At 52.1% G+C, this 27,972-nt stretch overlaps 1 protein-coding gene across 1 annotated transcript; it reads left to right on the top strand.

Annotated features, from left to right (window-relative positions):
- On the top strand, window positions 1–27,966 carry LOC128813011 (hydrocephalus-inducing protein homolog). Its single transcript, XM_053987754.1, has 30 exons — window positions 1–512; window positions 1,258–1,374; window positions 2,470–2,595; window positions 2,848–2,967; window positions 3,101–3,235; window positions 3,437–3,636; window positions 5,461–5,585; window positions 5,885–6,086; window positions 6,246–6,355; window positions 6,479–6,696; window positions 7,054–7,153; window positions 7,649–7,767; window positions 8,804–9,027; window positions 9,907–9,974; window positions 10,759–10,994; window positions 11,738–11,838; window positions 12,220–12,355; window positions 12,804–12,968; window positions 15,198–15,350; window positions 17,233–17,471; window positions 17,828–18,083; window positions 19,061–19,198; window positions 19,366–19,509; window positions 19,995–20,308; window positions 20,490–20,598; window positions 22,589–22,798; window positions 24,018–24,155; window positions 26,332–26,509; window positions 27,008–27,186; window positions 27,781–27,966. The coding sequence occupies exons 2-30, from the start codon at window positions 1,303–1,305 to the stop codon at window positions 27,781–27,783; spliced, it is 4,518 nt and encodes a 1,505-aa protein (XP_053843729.1). The 5' UTR covers window positions 1–512; window positions 1,258–1,302; the 3' UTR covers window positions 27,784–27,966.
- Window positions 27,967–27,972: the final 6 nt, after the last annotated feature.

The raw sequence follows: 27,972 nt of genomic DNA, 5'->3' as shown, positions 1-27,972 counted from the left end.
CTCGCTCCCGGCTGGTTGTTCGCAGCCCCGGCGCGTTCAGGCGGCCGCACTCGGAGATTCGCCACGCGAATTGTTCGTGGAGCATTGGTCTCTGCGAGCGAGTCCTGTGGATTCGCAGAGAATTGGTCTCTGCAAGCGAGTCCTGTGAATTCGCGGAGCATTGGCTTCTGCAAGGACTCCTGAACTGGCAGAACATTGGCTTCTGCAAGGACATCTGAATTCGCAGAACATTGGCTTCTGCAGGGACACCTAAATTCGCAGAACATTGGTTTCTGCGAGGACACCTAAATTCGCAGAACATTGGCTTCTGCAGGGACACCTAAATTCGCAGAACATTGGCTTCTGCAGGGACACCTAAATTCGCAGAACATTGGTTTCTGCGAGGACACCTAAATTCGCAGAACATTGGTTTCTGCGAGGACACCTAAATTCGCAGAACATTGGCTTCTGCAAGGACACCTAAATTTGTAGAACATTGGTTTCTGCGAGGGACTCCTGAATTCTGGTGGAAGGTAAAGACTGACTCAAGCTGTACTTTCTGGTTTTGTCACATCTGTGCTCTAAAAGTCAATGCCAAAGGGAAATACAGGATGGGATAATGCCAGTCTTCAGTTCAGTGGCATGTGCAGCTGAGTGGATGAACAAGATATAGTCTACTGATGGTGCTTTTTTCTCACCGAAGAAATGCAACATTTCCTAAATATACTAGTCTATCCATTTCCCCCTATAGTATTTACTTCAGCTGCTTAAAGGTGAACGAGTTCTGCTCAAGTTTTGGTGGGTTGCTATGATCTGGTTCTTAAAATGATTAGGGAGATGCCCCTGAATTAAGGTGCAAAATGAGACCATTATGTCAAAGTCGATAGTCTGGACTTTATGGAACAATAAATGTGAGGAAGAGAGAGAGAGAAAGAACTAGAAAAAGGAGGGGGGAGGGAGGGGGCTGGGAAGAGGGGAAGAAAAAGAGTGACAGAGACAGATTTAGTAGAAAATATCACCATTCCGTGGATCCCACCCAACCCACGAAATCCTCTTCTGGTCTTCTCTGTGGTGAGGTCTCACAAAATGTAAGACTCCAGGGGATTAATGCAGATTTGGGCAAGGTGGGACTGCCCAGGTACCTCCCTGGGGCAGGGCAAGTTGGACTCTGTCTCTTGCTCCTTTTCAATAATATCAAATCTTGAGCACCAGTATATCCTTGGAGTCTGCCATGAATTGGGTTGTGGATTTTCAGAGTTCCATTGTTGCTCCTCCCAGTTTTGTTGAGGCATTGTCATTCATCTGCGACATCCTCCTTCCAAAATGGCTTCTGGATTCCCGAAAAAGACACCGAGCCCTCGTCTTCTGCTCAGGGAAAGACTGAAGCCTGAGACTGTGAGTAGCCACTGGGGCTGTGTTAAGGCTGGAAACTCCCCTCGTGTCCCTCCTCTCCCCGCCCCTGTTGTCAGCAGCCTGTGAAGCTGCAGACCCCCTCCCCACCTCTTTGTGCCGTGCTCCTGGCCCTTGGTGGGGGCTGTCCTGGTGCAGTAGGGAACGCTGTGTGATGTTTCAGGGACAGTCCAGCGTCCTGCCTGGCTGTGCCACCGGAGCCAAGTGAAACCAATGTGCAGCTGAAGCCCTGAGCATGTGTTCTGTCCCTTTCCCTTTGCCACAGCAATTCCTTCTGCCAGGCTGGGCACTCACCTGTGCTGCTCTGACCAACCTGCCCTTGGGCACCCGGGCACGTGGCGGGGGAAAGCTCCAACTCTGCCCAAAGCCTTGAGAGACACGGCTGGTCCCAGCTGGAAGAGCTTCCCAGCCAGCTGTTCTCTCTCATCTCCTGTGTGGGCGCAGATCCAGCCCTGCAGGCAGCACTGGAGCCAGGGCCACAAAGGTTCCTTGGCCGTCTGGAGCTCACTTGACTGAAGATGCCCCACTGCTGAGGCTCTCTCCAGAAGATCCCTCTGTTTTCTTCTGTGGAGGGGCCTGTGAGCCCAGAGAGAGAAAACAAATGCTAATGAACAGAGAGAACAAAAACTTAGAGTTACGGTCCTGGTACAACTCACTCTTGGTACAACTTTGCTTTCTTGCTTCTCTTGGACTCACCCAGCAGTGCTATCTCCTCGCTGTGAGCTTTGAGTGTTGTGCAGGGACGGAGTTAGGGGAGTTCTGAGAGCTCCTCCCCACTCTCTGAAAAGGTCACTGCCTCAATCCAATGAGGAAACAAATGCCCAAAGAGCAGAAATCCCCAAACATGTCACATCAAATCACGGAGAGACTAATGGGACACAGCCATGTGGTTGGAGTATGTGTATTGCACTCTGTATTATTAATTTATTGGTGCTAAGTATTTCAGCAGGTAACTTCCAGGGCTTCCAGAGCTGTCCTAGTGCCTCGTGATCACAAATTATTCATCGGTAGTAAGTGAACAAGAAAAGCTTCTATGAACAAGGGCATTTCTGAGACTCTTGCTGTTTTTTTGCCTTTCAGCTGACTCCCTCTGCCTTCCAGGAGGAGATGTCTCTCAGCAGCAAGCAGAGGCTGGCCAGAGCTAAGAAGCTGAGTCTGCCTCAGATTGTCCAGCCTCAAGACAAGCGTGAGAGCTCCCACCAGAAGGTAGCCTTTCCCTGCCCTTGCTGTTTGATGTGATCATTGAGGAGGATGCCAAAAGAGCAGCTTGGCTTGAGCCTGCTCAGTGTGCTCCAGGAGCTTTTGCTCAGCCCAGGGCAGAGGTGGGAGAGCCACTGTTTGCCCGGTGTGGCTTGGGCAGATGTACTCAGCCAGAGTCTGTACTTGACTGGGGATCAGAGCAGAATCTTCCTCCCAGCAGCTGAACCTCTCCCTGCTCTCTCTGGGCTCTCCTTGCAGTTGTCAGCAGCTGACCCAGAGAAGAGCTCATTTCAGCCTTGCCCACCAGAGGTGGTGTTTCAGAACTACACTCCTGGTGAGGTCTATGAAGTGCCCGTGGTTCTGAGGAACAGGGACAAGGTAAGTGCTGGGACACGGAGGTTTAACGCTGTGGTGGAAGAGGAGAGCGGAGAAGGCTGGTTAAGGATGGCACCAGGGCATGTCCACCTGTCTCTGCGAGTGGCAAAACCATCATTCCATGTCTCTCCTGCAGGTTCCTCACTTGATGAAGGTCACCTTGGAGAGCTCACCTTATTTCCAGCTGGTGGGCCCCAATGACGTGTGCCGCAAGGTGCCGCCGGGACTCTCCACGACTGTCCACGTCCTCTTCAGCCCTTGGCAGAACAAGGTGAGTCTGGAGGTCCCGAGAGATTGGTGTCTTCAGTGGAAAGTGAACCTGCAAGGCTGGATTCAGGGCATCTGGCCTGGGTTTTGAGGACCTGTGCTGGTTTCCGTGGAGTTGCACGGGATCTAGAACTGGGAGATACTCTTTGTCCATGCTGAACATGGGGGTAAATGCCCTGTGCTGAGAGAGTTTCTTTTCCTGCAGGATTACTTCCACCAGCTCCTCTGCACCACTGAAAGGGAAGGGTTCATTGTGCCAATTCGGGCCATTGGTGCCCGAGCCATCCTGGACTTCCCTGACCAGCTGGACTTTTCCAAGTGTCCGGTCAAGTACAGCAGCCAGAAGACTCTGGTGGTCCGTAATGTCGGGAACCGGGCAGCTCATTACCAGCTGAGCACCCAGAGGTGAGGCAGCTCATCTATCCTTGGGCAAAGGATATCACCCTTGGGTGATAACAGGGCTGGGAAAGAGCAGCAAAAGGAAGGGGAGCATGGCAGCTGCTGCCCTGCAGCCCTGGCTGGAAATGGGCAGGACCTGTGGGGTTTGCTGTTGATTCTCATGTTTTAAGCAGGATGCAGCCTTTGAGCTTTCTCTGTCCCAGATTTCCTGGAGGGTGCTGGAACATCTTAGTAGCTGGCTTGCACCCTCCTGAGCACAAACAGCTTCTGAAATGCTTACTCAGCACTGTCAGCCAAATAGAGCCATTCTCTGGGAGGCCACAGGCACGTGGCTTTCCAGTGGTCCTCTCATGAGATGCCTCATGTGAGCTGTGCTGTGGACAGCCTGTGCTGTTGCTGTCAGTCTCAGAAGACAATCAATCAGTGTTTCTCCTGTTGGCTGAACTGGAGAGGGTAATGCATTTTTGACACCGTGTCTGTAAGGAAACCAGTTCAGTAGGCTGGTGGTGAGTTGAGGGTTATGTGATCCCAGAGGTCTTGCTGTAGGAGCTGAGGTCAGGAATGCAGCACAGACCTGCTGTCTAACCTGAGGCAGATAAGTGGCTTTGATTTTTTTTTTCCCCCTGGCAAAACAGAGGTCAAAAGGCAAATTGACTTTTCTGCTGTGAAACGTGAGAGGATGTTCCACCAAAGCCTGCCAAAGCTATTTAAGCAGGCTCCTGGGATGCTGTTCAAACAGGCTGCTGCTTTCGACTCTGCAAATATGTAGGCAGGAACTTGTAAATCCGTGCACAGTTTTTCTCTGGGATTTCCAGAGTTTGTGTTGTCACCACCAAAATAAATACCCAATAAGGTCTGGTATCCTTTGACAATGTGCTTGCCAGCTGTTCTGTTGAGCGCTACAGAGCATGTTGGATCCTGCTTGGTAGGGATTGAAAGAGTTTCTGAACTCGAGGAATGAAATATTGACGTAGATGAAATAGAACCTGGGTGCAGTGACAGAGGGAAAGATGGAGCTTGTGATCTGCTGACTGTATTTTTCAGCACAGAGATGGAGCTGCTTTAACCTAAGAGACTGGATTTATTAGAATAGTTAATGCTGTTTGATGTCAGCTGTAACACCATCACTTAAAAGGAATATATGTTAAGATGAGACGATATTTGGGTTTCTTCCTGCAATAGGTGTTAGTGGGCAGATGAGGCAACTCAATTAGCCATAATTTTTCTGTCTTCCTTGGGGTGGGAGGCAGCTTTTATTGAGATCAATTCTCCCAAAATCAAATCATTTAATCATGGCAGTTAAGGCACCAGTGGACAAAAGACTGTCTGGCTAGAGCAGATAATTGTAGCATGGGACTTGAAGTAGATTGCAGCCTCCTTGCACACAGCATTTAGCAAAAGTGCAGCTGAACGGTGCTTTGAGAGCCTTGGTCCCAAAATTGCCAGCTTTGCTCACTTGTCAGCTCTAAATTATGGCAGGAGAACTTGGTCCTTGGTATCCTCATGGCCATAACTTTTGCCCAGCTCTGTCAGTAAGGGGAGCTGATGCTCGATGAAAGGAAGCAAGATGCAAATGACCCTTGAGCCTCATTGCAGAGAGCTGGATGCAGAGGATGGGGGAGATAAGGTCATTTCATCCCACAGGATCCTGTGAGGGCTGGATCTCCTCCCACTAGAGTCAGTGGCTGTTTCTGACCCTGTGTGTTCTGTCTTGTGCTGACTGTGGTTGGTTTGCTCTTTGCTTGCACAAGTGAGCAGAAGTGAAGTGGACTGCAAAAGGGATAACATCCCCAAAGCTCCCCCAAGAGTCCTGCTGTGTCTGTGTTGCAGCCCTTTCTCTGTCCTTCCGGCCATGGGAGTTCTGGGCGTTGGTGACACCATGGAGGTGACAGTGGGATTTCAGCCACTGAAGACTGGTGACTGTTCCGCGTCCCTTGTCGTGCACTACGACACAGGTGAGAGCTGGGCGCTGCCGAGGGCACTCTGCATCCCGCAGAGCAGAGCCCTTTCTAAGCAGAAAGGCTGCTGTGGCCGTGGGTTTAAAGAGGGAGATGATGATCGTTTTCATGGTGTTCATTTTGTAGTCATCTAGTTTGTAGTCATGTAGTTTGTCATCTTGACCTTGTAAAGCTCCATAGAAATGCCATTCAGCTAAAAGCTGTGACACTTTCTTCTGTTACCTGTGGTTTGCTGTGTTCCTTGTGCTTCCATCAGCCAGTGAGCTGAGCAAAGACTCCCCTTTGCTTTGTTCCAGGTGAAGACACCCACACAAGCCTTCATGGAAGAGCTGTGGATGCCCCAATCAGGCTGGACAGGAATACCGTGACCTTTGACAAGACGTACATCACCGTGTCAAACCGCACAGCTGTGCTCATCCACAACCGCAGTAATATCACAGCCCGCTTCCAGTGGAAGGCTGTTGATGCTGGGGAAGAGGAGGATCAGCTGGAGCTGCGGTAGGTTTGAATGATCCATTTCAGTGACATCCCTTGCCCAAGGGTAAAAGTAACATACAGCTTCAGGAGATTTCGGGAGGATTCAGGCTGCTTTTGAATGGCTTAGGGTAAGTAAACCATCCCATCTCTAGCTGCCTCCCCCAAGCAGTTCTGTGTCAGGAAAAGCTGCCTGAGGTGGCTGGTGGATTCTGCCTCAGCTGTGGCAGAGGCTTTGAGCCAGGAGGTTCTCTTGAGGGCTGCTGCCTTTGGAACCTCTCCTGAGCCTGCAAGTGTGGACTGAACAAGAAGTGACCCTCTGATCCATTTGGGACCCCATGGCTCAGGGTCAGCCCTTTGCTGAGGAGCTGCTTGTGGCGCTTCCGCTTCTGTCTGCAAAGACGTGGCTTGCTAAGCAACTTGCTGGGTTTGTCTTTCCTGTGGCTGCAGGCAGTATCACAGGATGTATCAGCAGCAAAAGGAGAAGTTGTATAATTTTCTGAAGGAGTGGGGAGTGGACAGCACTCACCAAGAACGCTTTGCTCTTCTCACCCGCAGCCTCCAGAGTGAGATGGCAAAGGTCAGAGGAGATCCCATGCTGTTCTCTGATGACATTTTCTCCCTTGAGCCAAAGGTAACTGATGGCTGAGAACCTCCCTTCCTGCTTCTCTTCCTCCTCTTCCTCCTCATCCCTGAATAAGGTCACTTGACTGATCCCTGCCTCAGCTGGCTTTGTGTGCCGAGAGAGAAGTAATCTGCATTCTGGTGAGGTCAAGAGAGCTGGTTGCAAAAAGCATTTCTGCCCTGTGAGCTCCTGGCTGGCAGCAGGAGCCTGACTAAAGCTTCCAAACTCTGTTCTCAGTGTTACTGATGAGTGTTACTCACTCCTTGCCTGTCACTGATGCTCTGAAGAACGGCTTACGGGACTGTGGTTGAACCCAAGAAATGTGATGTCTGAAGAGAAATGTTTTGCTGTCTCCTTCTGCTCTAGGAGGGCGAGATCGGGCCGAATTGTTCGGCTGAGATCAGCGTGTCCTTCAAGCCCCAGGAAGCCCGGGTCTACGAGCGAGCGGTTTACTGCGACATCTCGGGTACGGCTCCTTCCCCTGCCTCTCTCACCGCAGCGAAGGCGAGGTGCAAATTCTCCCCCAGATCACTGGGCTCCTGTGTCATTGCTGGCAAGGGTCCGTGGTCAGCAGGGCAGTGCTGGCACATCCCACTGTCCCTGCAGCTTCCAGGGCATCTCCTCTAGTTTGATTTTTTCCCTCTCAGCTGTTCTGAATGCTGCCTGTATTTAGGTGTGCCCCTCCTCCCTTGGGAAAAACACTCTCTGAGGTGCACCCAGAAGGAGGAAGAAGAAAATTTCTGGCATTTCCTAAAGTTCCACTCTCAACATAGGGGTAGAAGAAAGGATGGTCTCTATGGATGTAGCATATCTCCTGAGGGAAGAGAAGGGTCCGGATCTTCTCCTGGGACGTCAGGAGCTGGTCCCATGCAGCTCAGAGTCAGGGACTGGCACTGAGGCAGCCTGGAAAATGCAGGATAGCAGAAGGAATTACTGTACTGAAATAGCAATCTCTCCCCAGGCCGTCAGAACAGGCTGCCCCTGCTCCTCACAGGGGAAGGCCTCGGGCCCCGGCTCCACTCCTACTTTGAGGAACTGAACATTGGGGAGGTTTCTCTCAGAGTAACCCACAGATATAAGGTGAGCAGCAGGCTTGGGGAGGATCCTAGTGGCTCCTGGGGTAGCAGTGAGCCTTGTGGACCTGTGAATTCCTAGCAACTTGGGTAGTTGTGATGCTAGTCAAATGTGGGGGGTTTCCCGGAATCTCGATCTTTTGGATGTGGTCAGAAAGGTGTGTCTGTTGTTCGTGAAAGCCCAATCCCTTCTTTTGGGCAGTCTTCCTTGGAGGTCAGCTGGGAGGCTTCCTGCAAAACCGCCTGACACATGAAAGCAGCACTGGGTCAAAAAGCTGCACGTTCAGAGGCATGTTCCAGTCCCAGCCACAAATCACCTTTGTGCCCAGGCTGTCCAAAAGCAGCTGGAACAAACTGGCTGCATTTGAGTTCAAGTGCATTGCAAGCAGCTTTCAGTCATGTCCCTCCTGCCTATTTGTGGGAGTCACGAATCCAGCCTCCTGGCTCAGCACTGGTCAAAGTGCTGGGCAGTGCTTTCCCTTGCTGAGCAGTCCCTCACCACACTTCAGGCATGGTGTAGCTCTGGCTCTAGAAAGAGCAAAGTGTTTCTGGGAAGGAAGCAAAGGAACTTTCTACATCTTTGCTTCTGCTTTCTCCCACATGCAGTAAACAGGTTGGGCTGCCATGGAAGCTGAACGTGCCCTGCCCATGGTGGGGCTGGGCACACTTGGAGCAGCAGCAGCAGCAGCTCTGTGCTGATGTCACTGGTAATGCTGCCATGCCCAGTGCTGCTCTTAGGGCCAGCTGTGAATGAACTCGGTGATGCTGAGCACTCTGTGCTGCAGGTCAGAGTGGACTGTCCGTGCCAGTGGGGAAACCCCAGAGTGACTCTGGTTATGTGAAGTTATCGCTGCTTTGCATGAAAACCCCAAAGCCACACAAAGTCGTATTTCAAAGCTGTATTTTTTGGCTTCTGCCATACAGCAGCACAGGGCATCTTCTGCCTTTTACAGGTGTTAACAGTTTAATTTGAAAGTGACTCAGACTTTGGTAAGAAAGGAAGATTCCTCATGTATTTCCACTTTGCTTTTCTGCTGCTGCAGGCGGCCCTGTTGAACAAAGGGCCCATTGGGGCTCCCTTCAGCCTCATCCCTCCAAGCACAGCCATGGGCTCCTGCTTCACCTTCCTGCCCCAGGAGGGCATCGTGGCACCGCACGGGTTCCAGCTCATCCGGATCTCCTTCTGTCCCACCATGCTGGGGGAGTTTGAGGAAGAGTTCTGCTTCCGTGTGACTGAATCCCCTAAGCCTGTGACCTTGACTATCAGGTGAGGAGGGCTTTGGGAGCTTGCTGGGCACATCTGTAGCTGTGTCCTGGTAATCATCTTCCATCTACTTCATTTTGTGGTGGAGCAAAGAAAGAAGGTGTTACCTGAGGTCTTAGTCTTGGCTCTGGCATCCCTTCAGTGCGGGGTTGCCTGCTGCCCTGGGTGGGTAGCCGGGAGATGGAGGGACTACTCCCTGCAGGGGTGTCTGCTGCTTAGGCTGTGGCAGGCAGTGGGATGGATCAGCTTTGGGCAGTGGCTGCTCTGGGATGTCCCCTCTGAAGAGCCAGCAAGGCCCCCAGGGCTCTGGAGGTTGGCCAGCCTGGGTGATTCTGCACCAGCAGCAGTGTTTGTAAAAACTTCTGTTAATAATCCATCCCAGATGGGCAGCAGCTGCCTCACCTCACCTCTCACAGCCATGCCGTGGGGGACAAGCCGTGCTCTCAACTCCTGTGCAGAGAGTGCCCTGGTAGCTCCTTTCCACAGCCAGGCAAGGGCTGATGTGGGAGACAGGGAACTGTGCAGCAGGAACTGCCCCAAGCACAGGGGTGTCATCCCATGGGCTGGTGCCATGGCAAAGGATAAAATCCTCACTCAGCAAAGGCTAGAGGTGGGAAAAAAAAAGAAGAAAAGTGATGATAGGAGAAGTAAAACTCACTTCAGCTCCAAGGCCTGTCCCAGACAGTCTGTCAGCTGCTGTGACCACTTTGCTTTGGCTGCCTCCTGGCCACATGGGTGCTGTGCTGAGCGCAGGCTGCTGGGTTGATTTGAAACCCAGGGTGGCTCTGAGAGCAGCTGTTATCCACCCCCTCCCTAAGGCCACCCGAAGCCTTTGTGATTCCCTTTAACAGAGGCACTGCCTCCCTGCCTTTGTCCTCGCAGGGGCTCCGTGACGGGACCGACTTTCCATTTTGATGTGCCCGCCCTGCACTTCGGTGACGTCTCCTTTGGTGAGTGTGCCCTGGGCTCGCAGCGCAGTGTCAGAGGTTGGTGTGGTGCTGAAACGGAGCACTTGAACATAAGAGCGTTCAGCACTCGTGTTCCTCCACCGCAGCCTCTGCAGGGTGTTACTTCCAGGGCTGCTGGTGCCTCAGGTACCCTTTTGCCCTCGTGAGAGCAAACGGGACCAAAGGAATAAAAAGGCAGCATCACTGTTTGGCCACTTCTTGTCTCCCTTTGAATAAGCGGCACAATAAAGAAAGGCACCAGGCAGGAATATGGCTCTGTAATAGCAGATTCGTCCTGCTTAAGCTGATTTCATTCCTAAGGTTTCTTCAGCTGGGGGCAGCTGTTTTAGCTTTGTTTCTTTTAACTGTGCTGCTGAATGTTGTCTGCATGTGGTCACCTCGGTGGCATTTGAGATTGTGACATCCTTTTTGTGCCTCCCTCGTGCCTGTTTTGTGCCGCTTGTCCTTTTCGTGCCTCTCTTGCCTCCCTGCTGGAGTCACTGCCGGAGCTGGCAGTGATCACTGTTGATGGGCATGGAGAAGCCCTGGGCTGTGCCTGCAGTTGGTTTTTCCTCCCCATCTGGGTTTAAATGACTCTTGGTGAGCAGGCTGCGGGAGATGTCTCCTCCACACAGAGCTGACCGGCCGAGCCATAGATCCACTGCAATGAGCTGTACTTCAGACAACAAAGAAGCAAAATCCAAGCACAGTTTTCTCCTACCAGGATATTCACACCAGGCATCATGAGATATTGACGGCTAAATGGATATTTGTGTCATTTTCTTAGGTTTTCCTCACACCTTGAAGTGTTGCCTGTATAACACCTCCCTGGTACACATGGCCTTCAACCTCCACATTCCTGGGGATGGCTTGGGAGGGCCCAGCATCGACATCTCTGATAAGATACCCAATCCCAGTAGCCAGTGTTGGAGGAAGGAAGCTCAAGGCCTTAGTAGGCCAAGGGAATTTACCATAAGCCCCTGCAGCGGGACCGTCCGTGCCCTGGGATCCGAGGATATCAAGGTATGGGAAGAGTCCGGTCGGTGGGGCTGAAGCTTCACTGGAGTGTGGGAGGGCTTTAGCTCTGGTGCCAGCTTTGAGCACTTTGAGCATCGTGTGAGGGAGAGATCTGCACTGGTGAGAGGCCTCTGCTGGCTGGCTTCCTCGGGATGCTCCTCAAGGAGCACCGTTTTGTTTCCAAAATCACCAGCTGAGATCACATACCATATGTCAAGTACTGAAGCCGTTCTTGTGCTTTTTGAGAGCGATTCTTTGGTTGCAAGTGAGCAGAGGAAGGATGAAAACAGAAGGTTGCTGTTAGAGAGATATCATTGTAGAAAGCAGTTTTCTTTTTTTCCTGGTCTCGTTTCTCATCTCCTGGGCAGCAGATGAGTTGTATTCACCGCAGGGATCTTCAGTGGGGACAGAAAATACTCTGCAGTCATGAACTGCCCAGCATGTGCTGGGCCACACTTTGCCCTCAGCTTCCTGCTGGAAAGCTGGACTCGTTCCATTCAAGACAACAGACTTCTTCTGCATTTATGTCATTGTAGTCGGGTGAAAAATTAGTCCCTTTAGCAAATCTGATCTTGCCAGAGGGCTTTTTTTACTCCCAAAGACTGTGCTCTACTTATGGACCAGCAGAAGAATTGAAGCAAAATCCTCACTTTGTCTACCGTGGAACAAGAACTGGAGGAGAGCACACATGGGTGATGAGATTTTGGGAGTGGGCAAATACTTGCTGCACTTCTTTTCTCTTCTACCAGGTCACCCTGTGTTCCAACACCGCTGGAGAGTACAAGCGGGAGCTGGTGCTGGACGTGGAGGATGTTGGCAAGAAGGTGTTGGCACTGCCCCTCACGGCCAGGTACCAACACCTTTCCTGCACCTGCTTGTCTTTCCTCGTGCATCCAGCACGCTGCCTGGCTGCAGCTCCAGAGGAGGAGTGCTGCTGAATGAGCTGGCCCTGCCCATCTAGACATGAGAACAGGGCTGGGAAAGCAGCCCATGCTGAGATGCCCCCCTGCTCACAGCCAGCCATGGCTCTAGGCCTTCTTCTGAAGGGAGCAGGAATAGCATTAATCGTTGCCCTGGGATCTGGTGCTTGAGATGGAACAAACTTCCCAAGGGTTGCCTGTCCTTCTTCCTGCAAGCGGTGAACATGTGCTGGCTTGTGACCAGCCTGCTGCCTTGGTTTGCTACCATTGCTCAGTCTCTCTAACTGCCTTGGGGTCATTTCTTTGCCCAGGTGCATCGTTCCTCCACTGCGAGTGCTCGACCCTGTCGTGTCATTCAGGCACTGCTATCTAGAGGTCCCCTATGAGAAGAAGCTGACCCTTGTGAATGACAGCGACTTTCCTGGCTGCTACTGTGTTCTCCCTCAGGTTTGGCCTTGCATCCATCTCTTCCCCTCAAATGTTACTGAGCGGGTTATTAGGGGAATAAAAGGGTTTGGATAAGACCTTGCCGGTTTCTATTCCAAGCTAAAGGTTTTCTGAGAACAGGAACCTAAATACAAACTTTAGGAAGCAGTCTAGCATCTTGAGGATGTTGTTTAGTTTCTAGTCCTTGACTTGTTTCCAAGTGGTAGAGCTCAGAGGGCAGTGAAAATGTGATGCAAGGAGGCTGTCAGCACCAAAGTGGGTGTGTGTGGATGCAGCAACTTTTGGAACCCCTGCGGCTGCTCAGCACCTACACCTTGCAGCTTGTTTTTTGCCTTTTTGCTTTCTCCTGAGAATTTTTACAAGCGTGTGGGAGTTGCTCTTGTGGTCGAGGTGAAGGAGATTAAAGTTTCCTCAGTTCTGAAGTTGCTTTTGATTGTGTCCCTTCCAGGAGAACAAGGAGGAGGCTGCCACATGGTACTGCACCTCTATGGCAACTGGGATTATCGAGGCTCGCGGGTCGGTGCAGATCCCAATTGTCCTCCGGGCCCGCTTGCTGGGAGAGTGCGACGTCACTGCGGAGCTCGCCGTGCTTGGGAGAGGAGGATCCCCACTGGTGAGAGCGAGGGGAGACGTGTGCCTTGAGCAACTCATGCCAGTGGCTGTAAGCTGCACAGGGATTCTTCCAGGAGCTTGTGATCCGTGGCTGCTGCGGACAAGGACAGAAGGGACTGGTGGCACAAGCAGCACTTTATGCCTAGAAAAGAGGAAGAGTGGAAGCCTCGTAGGCGGCAATCTCAGTGCCTGACCCAGCGTATGGTTACAAATCTGGGAGATGGGATAACAAGCCCAGTCTGAAACCCAGACCAGTCCCTGGGTCTCACACTGCGCCGTGTTATCAGATGAGCACGAGTGCTGCTTCGTTACAGCTGTTGAGGATCACACAGGGACATCCCTGAATCCTGCTAAAGCAAGCACTGTGTACAAGACCACACTGAAGGAATGTTCTGTGCAGAGCTGGACTGAGGCTTCTCTGAAAGCCAGGTCCCTCAGATCTGAGAAACACCCATCATATCTCCTCAACCACAGGCCAGCCAAAACTATAGGAATGTCCCCACACACAACTTGCATCTGGAGCACAGACTTTGCTTGTTTTTTTCCACCAAGTTTGGAAATGGATAAGGCAAGCAATTCCTGAACTAAAGCCTCCTAAAAGAGGACTCTGAAGATTCTAAAGAAGATTCTAAGGATGCTAAAGAAGATTCTACAAGAGCTCCTAAAAGAGGCATATAGCATAACAGCAAAAGTGACTACAAAGTACAGGCCCAGTCTGCCAGGCACGGATGCTCTTCATCCCTAACTAGTCTGGTTTGTGACAGGAGCGCCCCACCAAAGCCAGCAGTGCTGCAGGATGTGGCTGTGTGTATGTAGCAATAACCCTGAGGACAAAGTTGCTTTTATTCTCGTTCCTGGGTGTCGCATTGCCTGGAACGCTGCTGAGCAGGGCTGTTCTCGTCCCCTTGAAGAATACTGCAGATGAAGGGTTTGTGTGTTTTGATAAGCCTTTTCCTCAGGGAGGATATATGCCATTGTCACACACGAACTGAAGCCGGGCCAGATATCCTCCAGCTGCTATTCTGCTCATCTCCAAAGGGCTCTGCCCAGCCTCTGCTGCTTCTGCCCCACTGTCACCTGGAAGCAAAGCCAGCTGGTGAGGCACAGCTCCTCCCTCCAGCTTCTTCTTCCAGGGAGCCTTGGGCAGCATCAGCCAGGCTGCAGCCCCCTGGGCCTCCCTTCTCCCAGAGGGATAAAGGATCCATCATCATGCAGGGCTTTAGTTCCTTATTCTTGAGGTAGCAGCCACGCTACATGGTTTCTGTTTCTTCTTTGCCCCTTCATGGATGTCCCAAAGGGATGTGCATTTCTGGATGCTGCTCCTTCTGACTGAAGGTCATTCTGGCAGCTGTCAATGCCATTCCCTCAAGTCAGACATCACTAAAGGTTTTGCATCATGGAGGCTGGTTTCTTCTCTAGTCCAATCATACTCCAAGCCCTCCAGTGAATCTTGGTGGTGGTGTGAGTTTTATGCATTCAAGTCCTGTGTAAGAGTTGGGGTATTTAGGACCAGTGAAATCCAACAAGACTGAATAAACTGTCCTGGTTTCCACTGGTGGGAGCAGGTAGTTTAGCAAAGGGATCCATGTTCCTTGTCCCACCGTCTGTGCCAGCTCTGCAAGAACAATCCTTTTGCGTTTCAGACTCCTATTCAGTCAGTTCACACTTCTTTTTTGAAGGAAAAAATACTGCTTGAATGATGCAATTATTAATTAATACCCCTTACTCATCTATATGAAGATTACACATAAGCACAAATTGAAGGCAGCTAACTTGCCTCATCTCTACTCTGAAGAGCCTGCTTTGCTTCTGACTTGCGCTGGTTTCACCAAGCAGTGTAGCTTTTTGAATTTTAAAGAACTTAGTGTCAAGGATGGCTGTGCAGCAGCAAAAGTTAGGAAGGTGGTTTGGGCCAAGTTGGAGCAGTGAATAAAGCAGGCAGCAGGTAGAGGAAATAGCAGTGGGGGGAGGTGTGAAGAAGCAAGCATGGCAAACAGCAGTTCTTTGTCCCCTGATGATAATGGGAGCTTGTGGCTTTCAGGTGGGATCACTGCAGACCCCACACTTGCTCCAGGCCTTCTGTTTCAGTCTGCCTCACTGACAGCTTCAAACGGCCATAATTATCCCCAGGCTAGGAATGCTCTTAGAGCTGGCTATGTTTTTAAAACTGCCTTTGTTGCATGGTTTTTTTTTTTTTTTTTTAATCTTTCCTACCTTCTTCCTGGAACAGGAAATCCACTTAGAGTGCGTTGGCCAGGGACCCGTTGTCTATGTCTATCCGAGGGAGATAAACTTTGGCGTTATCCCAGTCTTAAAAGATCGTACCAAAACTTTCTACCTCGCCAATCAGTGTGACATTCCTGCAACCTTCCAGGCAAAGATGGTAAGTGTCTGTGGGGCTGTTTTCCAGGGAAAAGTGCTGGCTACTAGCAGCCCTTGGCTTGTTTTTTGTATGCAGTGTTTCTGTATTGTTCTGTGTGAGTGGAAGCAAGCTATTCCATCCGAGTGCAAGCAAGAGGAGCCAGGATCTCAGGCACGCCCCTGTGAAATAGTTTGCAGAGAGGTTGGAGCAGAAATGAGTCTGGATCACGTTGGCCAGTTCTCTCATTATTTTGTGGAAGATACTCAGCTGTGCAAGTGATGTTTCTGGAGCTCTGAGATCAAGAGAAGCCTGTGGCCCTTTGCTCCTGAGAGGGCACGGATTTCCCCATGGACTCCCCATTCCATCTGCATTTGCTTTGTGCCAAACTCGTGTTCATGGCAGAAACCAGGCTGTGAGATCTGCCCTCAAAGTGCTGGTGCAAAGGCAACTTTCACCACTCCTGTGGGTCAAGCCAGTAGGGCTGTTGCAAACAAATGCACCTGTGAGGGTTGTGCACCCCCAGAGCCTGTGGTCTCTGTAGCATTGCAGAATATCTCTGGAGACCACCTGCAGAGGAAGGTTGTTGCATTCGTGGAGGTCACACAGGGGGACAAGCGGCAGGGCTGGAGCTGCAGCTGCTCCTCTGGCAGGAGGAGCAGCCAGGAAGGGTGCGTGGCTTGGGGCTGAGTGGGATGTGCTCCCTGCTGGATGGGGCATCTGCGAGAGGCTTGAAAAAAGCTTTGAAAAGAGATTTGATCTTCTGTATATTGGGTGGGTTCAACTTCTGGAGCTGGTTAAAGCCAACCCTGCCACTGTGGACTTGTTTGTATTTGTGGATAAAGCATCAGGTGTTGTGTGAGAGTCCAGGCTCAGCCTCCTGGGCTGAGGAGGAGTGGGGTGAATTTTCCTCTTCCTGCTTTTCCAGCTGTTTAGGGGATAAACCTTACCCCAAAGTGGAGGATTGCCAGGGCAGCTTTGCCTGAGTCCACAGTGGAATTCTGCTTGCAGCCTCTGCAGGGAGCAATGCACCTTGCCTGGGTGGTGGTGGTGTGTAAAGGATGGGTTTCACATGCTCCTAGCAGGGCCAGACCTGCAGAGCTGTGTCTGTACAGCTGTGCTGGTGCAAGGCCTTTCCTCCCTCCCCGGGACAGCTGCAGCTCTCTTGCCCCATCTGTAAAGGGAGGTCCATGAGAAACCAGAGGACCAGAACGCTTAGGAAGGCCATGCCACGCCCAGAGTGCATGTCTTGCAGGTTTTTTTTTCCTGCTTCCTGCTTTCCTGCTCTGCTCTAACCATGTAGAGGTGTCTTTTCCAAAGCAGAGGGCACTGGAGCACCTGTCTGCAGCTGATGATCAGTGGGAAGCGAGGGCCTCAGGCCTTAAGGGCATGTTGAAAAGTGCTGATGGCCCCTTGGGAAAGGAGACTTTGGGGTTTTGCCCGGCTGGCTTTGTGGATTTATTCTTCCGGCTCTCAGCAGTGTCCTCCAGCTGTGTGGCTGCTGGGCTGGGATTTGAGCAGTCCTGCCTTCCTCCGGCCTGGAGCCTTTGTGCAGACCCAGCTCCGCTGTCGGGGAGCCAGCAGAGAGTAAATAGCTTCCCTTGGCAAGCCCTCCAAAGAGAGCGGGAGGGGGAATAGCCTTCTCCTGAGGAGGAGCATCCCTTGGGCTGAGCAAAACGGGGCTGATGACCTGAGTCTGTTCAAGGAAGGTAAAACAGAGGTTGTATAAGCTTGTCTAAGAGGTTGTATAAGGGGAGTTGCTGTGCTGGACACCATAGCTTACATTTAGGGAAATTAAACGTTTATGGTTTTTACACTCATCTCCTTAGCCTTCCTGTTTGCTGCACCTCACAGCAGAGCGGGCTCCATGGCTTCCACCTAAGTTTGTGTTTGGCTTGTCTTACAGGCTGGGAAACGCTCCTGCTGGAGGCTTGAGCCCAGTGAAGGAGTGGTCCCCCCTAACACTGAGGTGGTCGTGCGTGTCATCGCACACCTGAGTGACACGCTGAAATTCCAGGGGGAGGTGAAGGTGTCCATTGAGAACAGCACCACCACCATCATCTCCCTCCGGGCTGTGGGCAAGGGCACCACAATTGCCATGGACGAATCCCTCACTTCGGGGATCAACCTGAAGTCCCAATTCAGGTAGGAGACTCTAGAAACTTCCACTTCCCCTGTGCGTTCATCAAAGAACAATTTTCCCGTAGTCCTTCAGGCTAGATCTTCTTCAGTACTCAAGGTGCTAGCTCTGTTTCCCTGAGGCCACAGGAATTCCTTTAGAAACATGTCATCTGAGAGTTGCTAGATATCCTGGAAAGGCACAGAAATGGAAAAGCTGGAAGACCTGTCAGGGCTGAAGCTTTGAGCCTGGGCAGCCTTTTGGGCAGAGGTTTTATTGCAGAGTGTGCAGTCAGGGAATGCCATCAGGGTGAAGCTGAAGCTGAGTGATGCCAGGGAAAGAACAGCTCCCATGACATTTTCCATCTCTGCTTCTCTTCTAGCTTCACTCCCTGCTATTTCCATTTCAAAATGACAAACACAGGACGACGCATCCATCGGCTCTACTGGAGCACAGAAGGTTTTGGCACCTTCCGTCCCAGGACTCGTCCCCCTGCCCTGGGTGGCACCAAAAGGAAAGCTGCTTCCCAGATCCCCAGACCTGGCAGCCCCGTGTTCAAGGTCCAGCCGCTGCAGGTGGAGCTGAGGCCAGGCCAGACTGTGGAGATGGTGCTGGAAGGCTGCTCCAGCACTGCCCAGGTGAGGCCCCTGCCAAGGGCTGAGCCTTCCCTGTCAGATCCCCTCCACTGCGGCTTCTTCTGCAGCCCCTTGACATTTGCCTGGGAAAAGGAGCAAGTGACCTCAAGAAACTGTTTTAAGGCCAGTTGCTTTCCTTGCTGGCCACCATCCGTTGCTAAGGCTCTTTTGTGTTTCCCTAGCTACCATAAAGCCAACTTGCTGATCCCAAAATACAGGCTGAAGGAAGTATTGCTCCTTTGGGCAAGCAGGGGTTACTCGCATCATGTGCTGAGGCAGAAAGGAAGAGCAGGGAAAAGAAGTTGCACTTAGACTAGAAGCCCAGGCAGGAAGCAAATTAAACTACTGTCAAGTGGTTTTTCCGAGGGAAGCAGGGAGTAAAACAAAAGCCCTGTGAATGGCAGGAGTGTTCTGGGAGCAGCACTGCTTTTCCTCTGAAGACAAACATGGGCAGAGGGCTGGTCTAGCTATGAGTCCTGGAGGGGGAAAACACAGTGTGAAAACACAGCTGTAATGATCAGTGCGATGTCCATCCGGGCAGGAAAGTGTTCCCAGGAATCATTAGAACTGACCAACTGACTTTGGTCAACTTTTCTATTACTGCTTGCCCCAGTCTCTCAGCCAGCCCTGGTGTCCCAGGGGCAGCCAGGTTTTGCAGCACCCTTGGAGAGCAACTCAGAGGGAGAGATTTTAGCAGAGTCTGGGAGTGTTCTCCTACCTGGACCTTTCTTTCCAGGGGAAATGAAACTCTGCAGAGAAGCTGCCAGCTAAGTCTGGTATGCATTCCCTGGCTCCAGGACCCCTATTTAGAATAAACAGGCGGCAGCACAGAAAGAAAAGAGAGCTTTTGAGGAGAGCGGAGACTAATGACAGTCCCTAAAAATAAGGGACAGGCATAGGGCCCATGGGTGGGTGGCAAGCCAGTGTGGGCTGTTGGGCCTGCCAGCATGCACTGGGTGACAAGTGAATCTTGCATGCAGGAGGTGAAGGAGCGGCTGCTGTGTCATGCTCGGGTGGGCAGCGTGAAGGAACAGATAGTGCAAGTGGATGTCACCTGCAAGTTCATTTGCCCTGTTGTGCAAATGTCTTCCAGAGCAATCACTTTCCGTGTGGAAAAGGTAAGTGTCTGGATTGCATCCTGGCATTTAAAGGTGTAACTCTTCAATTGGCTGGAAGTAAATAGGAAGAGATGCACTTCTGGGGTTGAAAAATGCGCAATGCGTGGGAAGGGGAAGGAGGTCTATGGCCACTTGAGGTTGCTTTCCCTTGCCTCCTGTTTCTGTAGAAACCCAGTGATGTCCTGACGCTCCAGTACCAGCCTTTGTCTTTAAAAAACACCTGCTCCCTGCCCTTCAGCATTGTGCTGGACTTGGAGCAGCCCTTCCTGATCTGCAGTGCAGACCAGCAGCCCCTCCCTGCAGATTCCAAGGTGAGCCTCTGTGGGCTTGTTCCGTGGGCTTGGAGGAGGAGGGATGTGGGGGTGCACTTGTGTTGGGAGGTGCTCGAGTTGAGAAGTTTATTCTGTAGTGTCAGCAGTGGGTTGGCCTGAGCTGCAGCAGGAGAGCTGCTGAAGGAATCAAAATCTTACCTGAATTGGTAACATCCATGCTGGCTCTAATGAGGAGAGGGGAGCAGGAGAACAGATGGAGGCAAGCCATGCAGTAAAGGTGTCTCCTGGAAAGCATGCCAGCTCTCCAGCAGCCATCCCCTTGTATTGCTGCTGAGCACAGAAACGTGAGCCCGAGGGAATCTCAGACCAGAGCGTGCTGGCTGCAGACAGATCCTCACTGTAAAGAAATGAGGGTGAACTGAGAAACCCACGCTGGGGTCACACTTGGAACGTTTACTGTTTCCTGCTGTCAGACCTTGGGACGTCATCCCACAGGTGATTAATTACTGCTCATGTCCTTGCAGCCCATGACACTGGATGTAGGGGAGGAACTTCATCTCTGCATCCAGTTTAACCCAGCTTATGAGAACAGTCTGCATAGCCGGGTGGCAGAGAGGGTTCTCAGGATACGCTTCACGGAGCATCCTCATGAGGAGCAGATCACAGTTCGGGGAGAAGTCCACTTCCCGAATCTCCATCTCGAGACCAAGGCCGTGGACTTTGGCTGCATCATGAATGACACAGAGGAAATGCTCTTTATGCGCATGACCAACTGCGGCCCTCTTCCCGTTCGCTACCATTGGTCATTCCTGACCGACAGGCAGCTGAACCCCATAAGGTATGTGCATCATCCCTGCGCTGCTCTGAGCATGGACCTGCTCCAGCCTGGTTTTGGAGTGGCTGTTCTGAGCTCACCACACCAGCACCCAGCCCGGGGCTGCGTCGCGGTGAGGAGCTGCTCTTGCAGGCACCTCTCTCTCCCACTACAGCTCCACGACCACAGTTACGTTATTTTGCAGGTTCATCCCTTCACCACCTAAATTCAAACCCCGCTCATCAAAGAACGAGGGAGTGTTCCCAAGGAGATACTCCAAGATTGAAAGCGTGAAGGAGCCAACCAAAATCCAGGTAAGGATGCAGGATCCTGCCCAGCAGCCAGCAAATGCAGAGGCTACCCTGGAAGCCGAGGTGGATTTTCTTGTGCACCTACCACTTGCATTGCCTCCTCAACTTGACACCAAAGAGTCACACTCGTGCCAGCCTCCCTTTTTGCTGCCCTTCTGTCCTGTGTCCTTAAAGTGGCAGCTGGCCACGGAGTGTCTGGGGAGGGACAAATAGGAAAGTTTTGCTCGGAGAAGCTGGCTCAGGTCCTACAGACCTATGCTGAGTTTGGGATTTTTGGCTTATTTTCTTGACAATGTAAATGAGGTCTTTATCTGCATCATGATGAGAAGGCTTCCAGCTTCCCATGTGTGTCAATCCATGAAGAGTCCTGATCTCCATGTACCCCCTTCCCAACCCTGCTAGAGCGCTCACATCTCTGCCTACACCCGAAAGCTGGTATTGCAGTGACAGCTCCAGAGCTGTCTTTTATAAAGCAAGACTTGGCAAAGTCACTGTCTCTTCCTCCAAACAAGGAAAAAGGCCCTTGATCTGCCAACCTGCCTGGTGAACATTACTTTGGAGTGGGAAGTGCCCCTTGTTCTGCATCAGGGGGAACAGAGGCTGCTCACGAGGCAATAAAAAAAAAGATGTAAGGAAGCAGAAGAGTTTCTCAAAGGCCCAGTGTTGGCATTAAGGAGAAGGGTTGTACCTGCTCCCACACAAATAGCAGTTGTTTCAACACTGCACACTTTTTCTGAATCAGGAGAAACAAAGCCCTAGAGATGCAACAGATAGTGTGGCTGAATGTTTTCAGATAGAAGCACAAAATCATCTTTATTTCCTGCTCGTTGCCATGTATGCACAAGTAAACCAGGGAAATTCAAGTGGCCGTCCTGGAATCCTGGAATGGTTTGGCTTGGAAGGGACTTTCAGAGATTGTGTAGTTCCAGCCCTCCCTGCCTGAGTGCTGGGGGCACCCACTTCCCTCACCCAAGTTTGATGTAGGAAGTGCAGAGGGAAGAGCCCAGGTCTCATCTGGGGGTGGGCTTGGACCCACACTTGACTGATGGCCTGGACATTTTCACACTTGATTTGTGCCCAGCTCCCTTTTCAGCTGCTCCTGCTGTGCTGAGGTGGCGGTGCCTGCAGCACAGCGATGTTGCTCAGACCAGCCAGCTGCTCAGTGCAGCCCGTGGTGCTTGTTTTCCAGCTGCTGTCATCCACTGCTGGGCAGTCTCAGAGGCCGGTGAGGAGGAGGGGACTGAGTCAGTTCTCAGAGGGGGAGCACCCCAAACTGGGAACGCAGGAGCTAAGTGGGAATTGGTCTCACGTCCGTGTTTGCAATGCAGGAAGCGGTTCTGTAGCCCCACTGCCACTGGTGGCCCTCAGCATTGCCCACAGAGAGGCCTCACATCCCTCCAAGCCCATCACATAGCTCTGCTGAAGCAAGTGGTCACTGGAGAGGCCACGTGGGACGTTTTGTAGGGCTGCCCCAGGATGCTCCCTATGCAGCACCTGTGGAGGGCATTGCTCCCATTTACCTCATCAGGTGGTTGACAGGACATTTTTGTAGGAACTTTGGCTGTAGCAGCTTGAGAGAACGGCACGTAAATCAGAGAGAGGGAGAAAAGCCTCAGAAGTCAGATGAGCCTTTCCCCAGCTCCAAGGGCTCCCACCTCCAAGTCTCCTGTTTTTCTGAAGGCAGTGACAAGAGACAAGTTTGTCTCTGTTTCCAGAGACAAGTTCTGCAGCAGAGAGAGCTTCTTGCTGCCAGGAGACATTCCAGTTGACTTCAGTGTAGTGTATCCTCATGGATAAGTGATTTTGGGAGAAGATTTTCCCCATGGTCCCTCCACTGGTCAGTGGCATGGACACAGGATGAGATTAGGATGATTCTGGCTGTGTCTGGGGAATAGGCCCCTCCAGCTATGACTCCACTTTATTCCAAGACACAGCTGCTCTTCTGCATCCATTTCCACTCTCAGCATCTCGATCTCTCCTCCCCTCTCTCCAGGTTTTTAGTGTCCGGCCGTCGTGGTGTGTGCTGGAGCCAGGAGAGCGCGAGCTGGTCATCTTCACCTTCTTTGGCCACGCCAACATCATGGCCCGTGTCAAGGCGCTGTGCCACGTGGAGGGAGGCCCCACCTACGAGGTGCTGGTGACCGGGCAGGCTTCATACCCCAGCTACCAACTGGACGTGGAGGAGATCGACTGGGGGCTGCAGGTACCACAGGCTCCTCCTGGCACAGCTCCTTCTCTTGGCACCACGGCCACCTCGATGCCAGGCTCTCTCCTCTTCTCAGCTCCTTTGCTGGCTCTGGGGCTTAGAATACAACCTTGGAGAGATATGTCCACCATCCAAGCTGGTTTGGAATGGCCATCTGCACCCCTCCCCTCCCTTACCCCTGGCCGAGGGACATGACACCATCCTCTTCGAGGCACCTAACATTGCCTCCTGGGGAACACAAGGGTCCCAGTGAAGATGTCCGGAGGGACATGTCCCTGAGACATCCCTCCACTGACCTGCTCCTAAAGCTTGAGCTCCAAGGAGATGCTCTTGTCTAATGCTCTTGCTTGATCCACCAAATAAACCAGGGAGGAAGCTGGGCTTTCAGTCACTTCAGTAGCTGAAGACAATGTCCCAGAATAATCCCCACTTGTCTTCTTTTCAGTTCAAAGTCCACAGATGCTTCCAGTTGCTGGCACTGCCTGTGTTGTCCCGTGTGTCTCTTTTGTCACCTGTAGGTTTCCTGCCAATATTTGCATGCAGGTGCCTTTTCTTCTGGAATGCCTCCCTTGGAAATGCACTAACTTTTAGATATAATTCAATGGGGACAAGGATGTCGAAGCAAAAGAAAACTGTTCACGAGTAACAATTCAGCTGAGCCGGGCGCGTCTCCCTCCCCGAGAGCTGAGCAAACACACCCTCCAGCAAAATGGCAATCTTTCTATCCCCTTTCTACTCGGCCAGGGCGCTCCCTGTTCCCTTTCCCTTTGGATGGGTACTCGGGAACTTCCAGCCTCTCCAATGCCAACTCTTCTGTCCCCTCCCCTCTCCTCCTGCTTCTTTTTGGTCAGGTCTTCAACGCCGTCCCTCTGCCAGCTCAGAGCAACACCCAACAAACCAACCTGAAGAAATCCAAACAAGCCAAACAACAACACGTAGAACCAACAGCTTTCATTCTTGAACTTCATCACCTTTGGGTTCATCTCACACACCTCAGTGCCACCTCCTCTGTTTCTCCTGGCTGTTGGTGACCCCTCAGAGTGCAGAGGACCTGGTCCCCTGGTTCAGTTATTACTGGCCCTTCCACGGTTTTACCCCTTCTCTGTACTTGTGGGGTTGCATTGTGGCCGTGTGCTTTCAACGCCATGGAAGAGGAAGGAGATTGCCAGCATCAGGCCTGTATCTATAACTTCCCACTTCTCTGTCCTCTCTGCAGGTGTTTAACAAAGTCCTCAAAGCAGAGGTCACCCTGCAGAACACCGGGGTACTTGAATTCACCTACGTGGTGCCAAATTCCAGCACCGACACTGCAGCAAACCCTCTGCCTGGTGTGCCCGTGGTCGTGCCCCGCACAGTGAGTAGCACAAGTCATCAGCTCTGGCCCTGTGTCAGGTGGCCCAGGAGAGAGTTCAAGGGAAAAAAGAGGGGAAAAAAGTGGGGGGGAAACCCCAAACCCAGCCCTGAGAGACAGGGCTGTAAGCAGTTGCTGCTGGGGCAGAGAGGTCAAGCAAGTGCTCACCTAATAGACTCCCCCATGGCCTTGGCTGGCAAGGTACCACTTGCCAGAGGCACAAGTGCTCAGCTCTGTGGCTGTGCTGCTACTGGAGGTGGGTGCTGCTGGCTCTTCTGAGGGTCACTTTCTTCCTCGTCCCTGCCTCCCTGCTGCCAGCACTAAGAAGCATTTCCATATTCCTTGCCTGGGCTTGAAGCTCCTTTGCCAGAAATGGCACAGCCTCTGTGCTGGTCCCTCCCTCGTGCAGCTTGGCTTCTCTGCGGGAGCTTTGTGGGGCAGGGAGGGGAGCAGGGAGGGGCAGGGCTGAAAGAGCAGGGAGAAGAGGCTGCAGCATGCCGCCACGCTAGCTTCTCAGTCCTGCTGGATGTCTTGGAGCTTTAGCAGTATTCCTGCCTCTGGCCCTCTCTGGAATGGGAATGGGAAGGGGTGCTGGTGCCGGATTCCTTCAGCCCGACTGGCTCCCGACAGCGACGGCGAGAGCGGCTGCCCCCAGCAAGCCGCTCAATCCGGGCTGCGGCTGTAGGGCACAGCTGCTCTGCGGCACGGGCGCGCTGCTCCAGGGCAGGGACAAGGAACAGGGAGAGGTCTTCTGTATGTTTTCCAAAGGTGTTTATTCCCAGGAGGGTCAGGGACACAAAGACACGGAACAAAGCCATCCATCCACTTCTGTATTGGGAGGTCGTAGGGGCAGGTGCACTCTTGAATCAACTGGGAGGAACTGGGGGTGGAACACAAGGTGGGGCATCCAATGTTTAAACCGATAGGGGATTACAGGGGAGGAGAACAACTTCAACCAATGGGGCCTCAGAGGATACAGAATTGATAGGGAATTTCTAGAGAAAGGGGCAGGCGTGGGAAGGCATTGGCATTCAATGGGAGGAGGAACAGGGAACAAAAGGGCAGGTCTTTGGGGAGATGCACAGCTAGGGCAAAACTAACAATACAGGGGGAAAGGAACAATCCATTGAGAATAAACTCTGCCATAACAATACAAAATGGGTGGGGGGGGTTATAGAACTGACTCCTCGGACCGAATTACAACCAAAACCACGCAGCACAACAAAGGGGAAGCCAAAGGGCTTTCCCATGACTCCATGTGTGTCCCGTACAAGGGGTGACGCGCTGGTGCCCTCCTCCTGCGGGCACCTGCGGACACAGCTCTGCGTGGGCCGTGCTCTCAGCTGCTGGAGCAGCATCCTGGCGCTGGCAGCTTGGCCGGGCTCCCTTTGGCTGCAGCCGTGCTGTGTGCTGGAGTAACTCAGGAGAGCCAGGGGCAGGGCTTGTCCTGCTCAGCCGCTTCTCCCTGCACTGGCAAGAGGAATGGGGAGCTGAGGGTCCGGCCCGGTGTGCAGGGGTGAGCCAAGGAAAGCTGCAGCTGTGCCCTGTCACCCAGAGCCGTGTTTCCATTCAACCTCGCTGCTGTGAGCCCAGCCTGGGGCTTGGACAGCATTTCTGAAAGCCCAAAGAGGAGGATGGCCCTTCCTGCCATCACTCTCATCCCCAGAACTCATCCTAGTCTCCGCTCCTGCATTTCCAGAGATGGATGTGTGCAAGAAACCATGAGTCAGGACGGTGTAACCGCAGAGGCAGAAGGTGTTTTTGTTGGGATCATTAATAAGGGGTCAGGCCCTTGGACACCAGCCTGGAATTGCTGATGTGCTGTGACAGGAGCTCCTGGCCCTCCTGAGAGTGCAGGCACTTCACTCCTTTTCCACAGAGCCTGGCAAAAGAGCATTTAGTTTTTGGGCACGGCCCTTGCTGGCAGAGGGCGTATGCCACGAGCAGCAGAGCTGTGCTCACATCAGGCTGGGCTGGGGCTGCAGCCTTGCGAGAGCTCAGGAGGACTCACTGCACCCCAGGGTTGGAGGCACAAGCTTTTGGGCACAAGGGAGCTAGAAAGTGAGGTGCTCTGATGGTTTCTTCTAGATGAGAACCTGTCTTCTCAGCCTGTCTGTCCCCTGAGCCATCCCACATCAAACCTTTGATGCAGTCCCTCCCTCTTCTCCTGTCCCTGCAGGGTTCCATTGCACCTGGCAAGAAGCAAGTGCTGGAAGTCTATTATCTGCCAGGAAAGCTAGGAGTCTTCTGCAAGACTGTCCAGGTGCAAGTGGCTTCTCTGGACCCAGCAGAAATCTTCCTGAAAGGAGAGGGGACCTCCCCTGGGGTTACCAAGGACCTACCCAGCATGTTGAAAAGTGAGCACTGTCTGTCGTCTCCCAGGAAGATCTCCCAGGAAGTTTTTCCCCCCTACCATTGCCCATCAAGCAGCTCACAGCCATCTCCACGAGTCTGGAAGTTGCAGGGCTGCCAGACCAACACTTTGGCCTCTCTGGTTGCTTCCTGACTTTTGAGCAGTTGAGTCCATTTAGGCTTTTGCCCAGGAGCCATCCCGCAGATCTTGCCAGCACATTGTTGTAGGGCTGGAAAGATGATGGCCAGGCAGAAAAGCTTGGGAAAGCTGTAAGAGGGGCTGGCAGGGCTTTTGGCAGGCTTGGATGTGTGTGACATTGCAGGGGATGACATGATCCCCTGGGAGGAGGAAGCTAAGTGAGAATGAACATGAGGATTCTGAGAGGAGCAGCAGCATCCATTGTTTCTGGGAGAGGCCAGTGTTGGGGAAGTGGGACTTCTCAGCTTAAATGGGATTGGCAGTGTGCCATGTCTTCTATTCATGGAGAATTTTTTTCCTTCAGAAGAGGAGGAGGTAGTGCAAGAGGAAGAAGAAAACCCGGAGGAGGAAGAAAGGGAGAAGGATGAATCTGTGGTCCTGGAGTCACGGATGGAGTCACGGATGGAGTCACTGATGGAGTCACTGATGGAGTCACTGATGGAGTCACTGATGGAGTCACTGATTGTCACAGCTGAACAACAGGCTAGTGTCCAACATCTCCCCAGGGCCTCTTCAGCTGAGGGGCTCCCCCAGCAGCATACTGGGTCTGGTGGAAGAGGTGGGAGGCTTATTCCCACTTGGGAAATTGGAGGAGTAGCAGCTGTGCTCCCTCCCAAAGTTGCCTTTGCTTGTGGCCAGCCCACCCTCCATCCTTTGAGCTCTCAGATAGACACTGCCATAATCAGATGATAAGATTTCTGGGCCACTTGCAGAATTTGGAGAGCTTGTGGTGGTTTCTCTTTTGTGACTGAGAGAGATATTTGTATTTAAGTGTTTATACCTATAAAGTGAGCAGAATATTCAGAGTCAGTGAAGGGCCAAGCACCAGCAAACTCATCTTCACTTGCCGTGTAAATGGCAAGAAGGGCAACTGAACTGATGAACTTTGTGATCTCCAAATGGCCTTATTCATGACAAGCCCTCGTTTACTTTTTTGATTGGTGCATGATTCCACAAAGCATTTCTCTCCTGTTCTGGAATACAGAGGTTAAGCAGGAAAAAATATTGTTTAAAAAAAAAAAAAAAAAATCCCATTTCTATACCCGTATGATGGGAATGACATGGTTTCTTCTGCAGTGATGCTGCCAACCTTGCGATTTCAGCTGAGGATAAAGAAACTGAAGCATCCATATATTCTTCAGAAGACAAACCCTGAGAAGTTCAAGGGAAACTGGGAAGCTCTTTGAAGAACCTACTGAGCCATAAGAACCTCGAGGATCGGCATTGGCACACCTTGTTTACCAATAAAGCAGGGAGAATAATGTCCTG

Source organism: Vidua macroura, chromosome 11 (genome assembly GCF_024509145.1).
Source record: "Vidua macroura isolate BioBank_ID:100142 chromosome 11, ASM2450914v1, whole genome shotgun sequence".
In the NCBI taxonomy this organism is placed as follows: Eukaryota; Metazoa; Chordata; class Aves; order Passeriformes; family Viduidae; genus Vidua; species Vidua macroura.
Note: the sequence above shows the minus strand (reverse complement) of the source record. Positions and strands in the feature narration are given on the sequence as shown.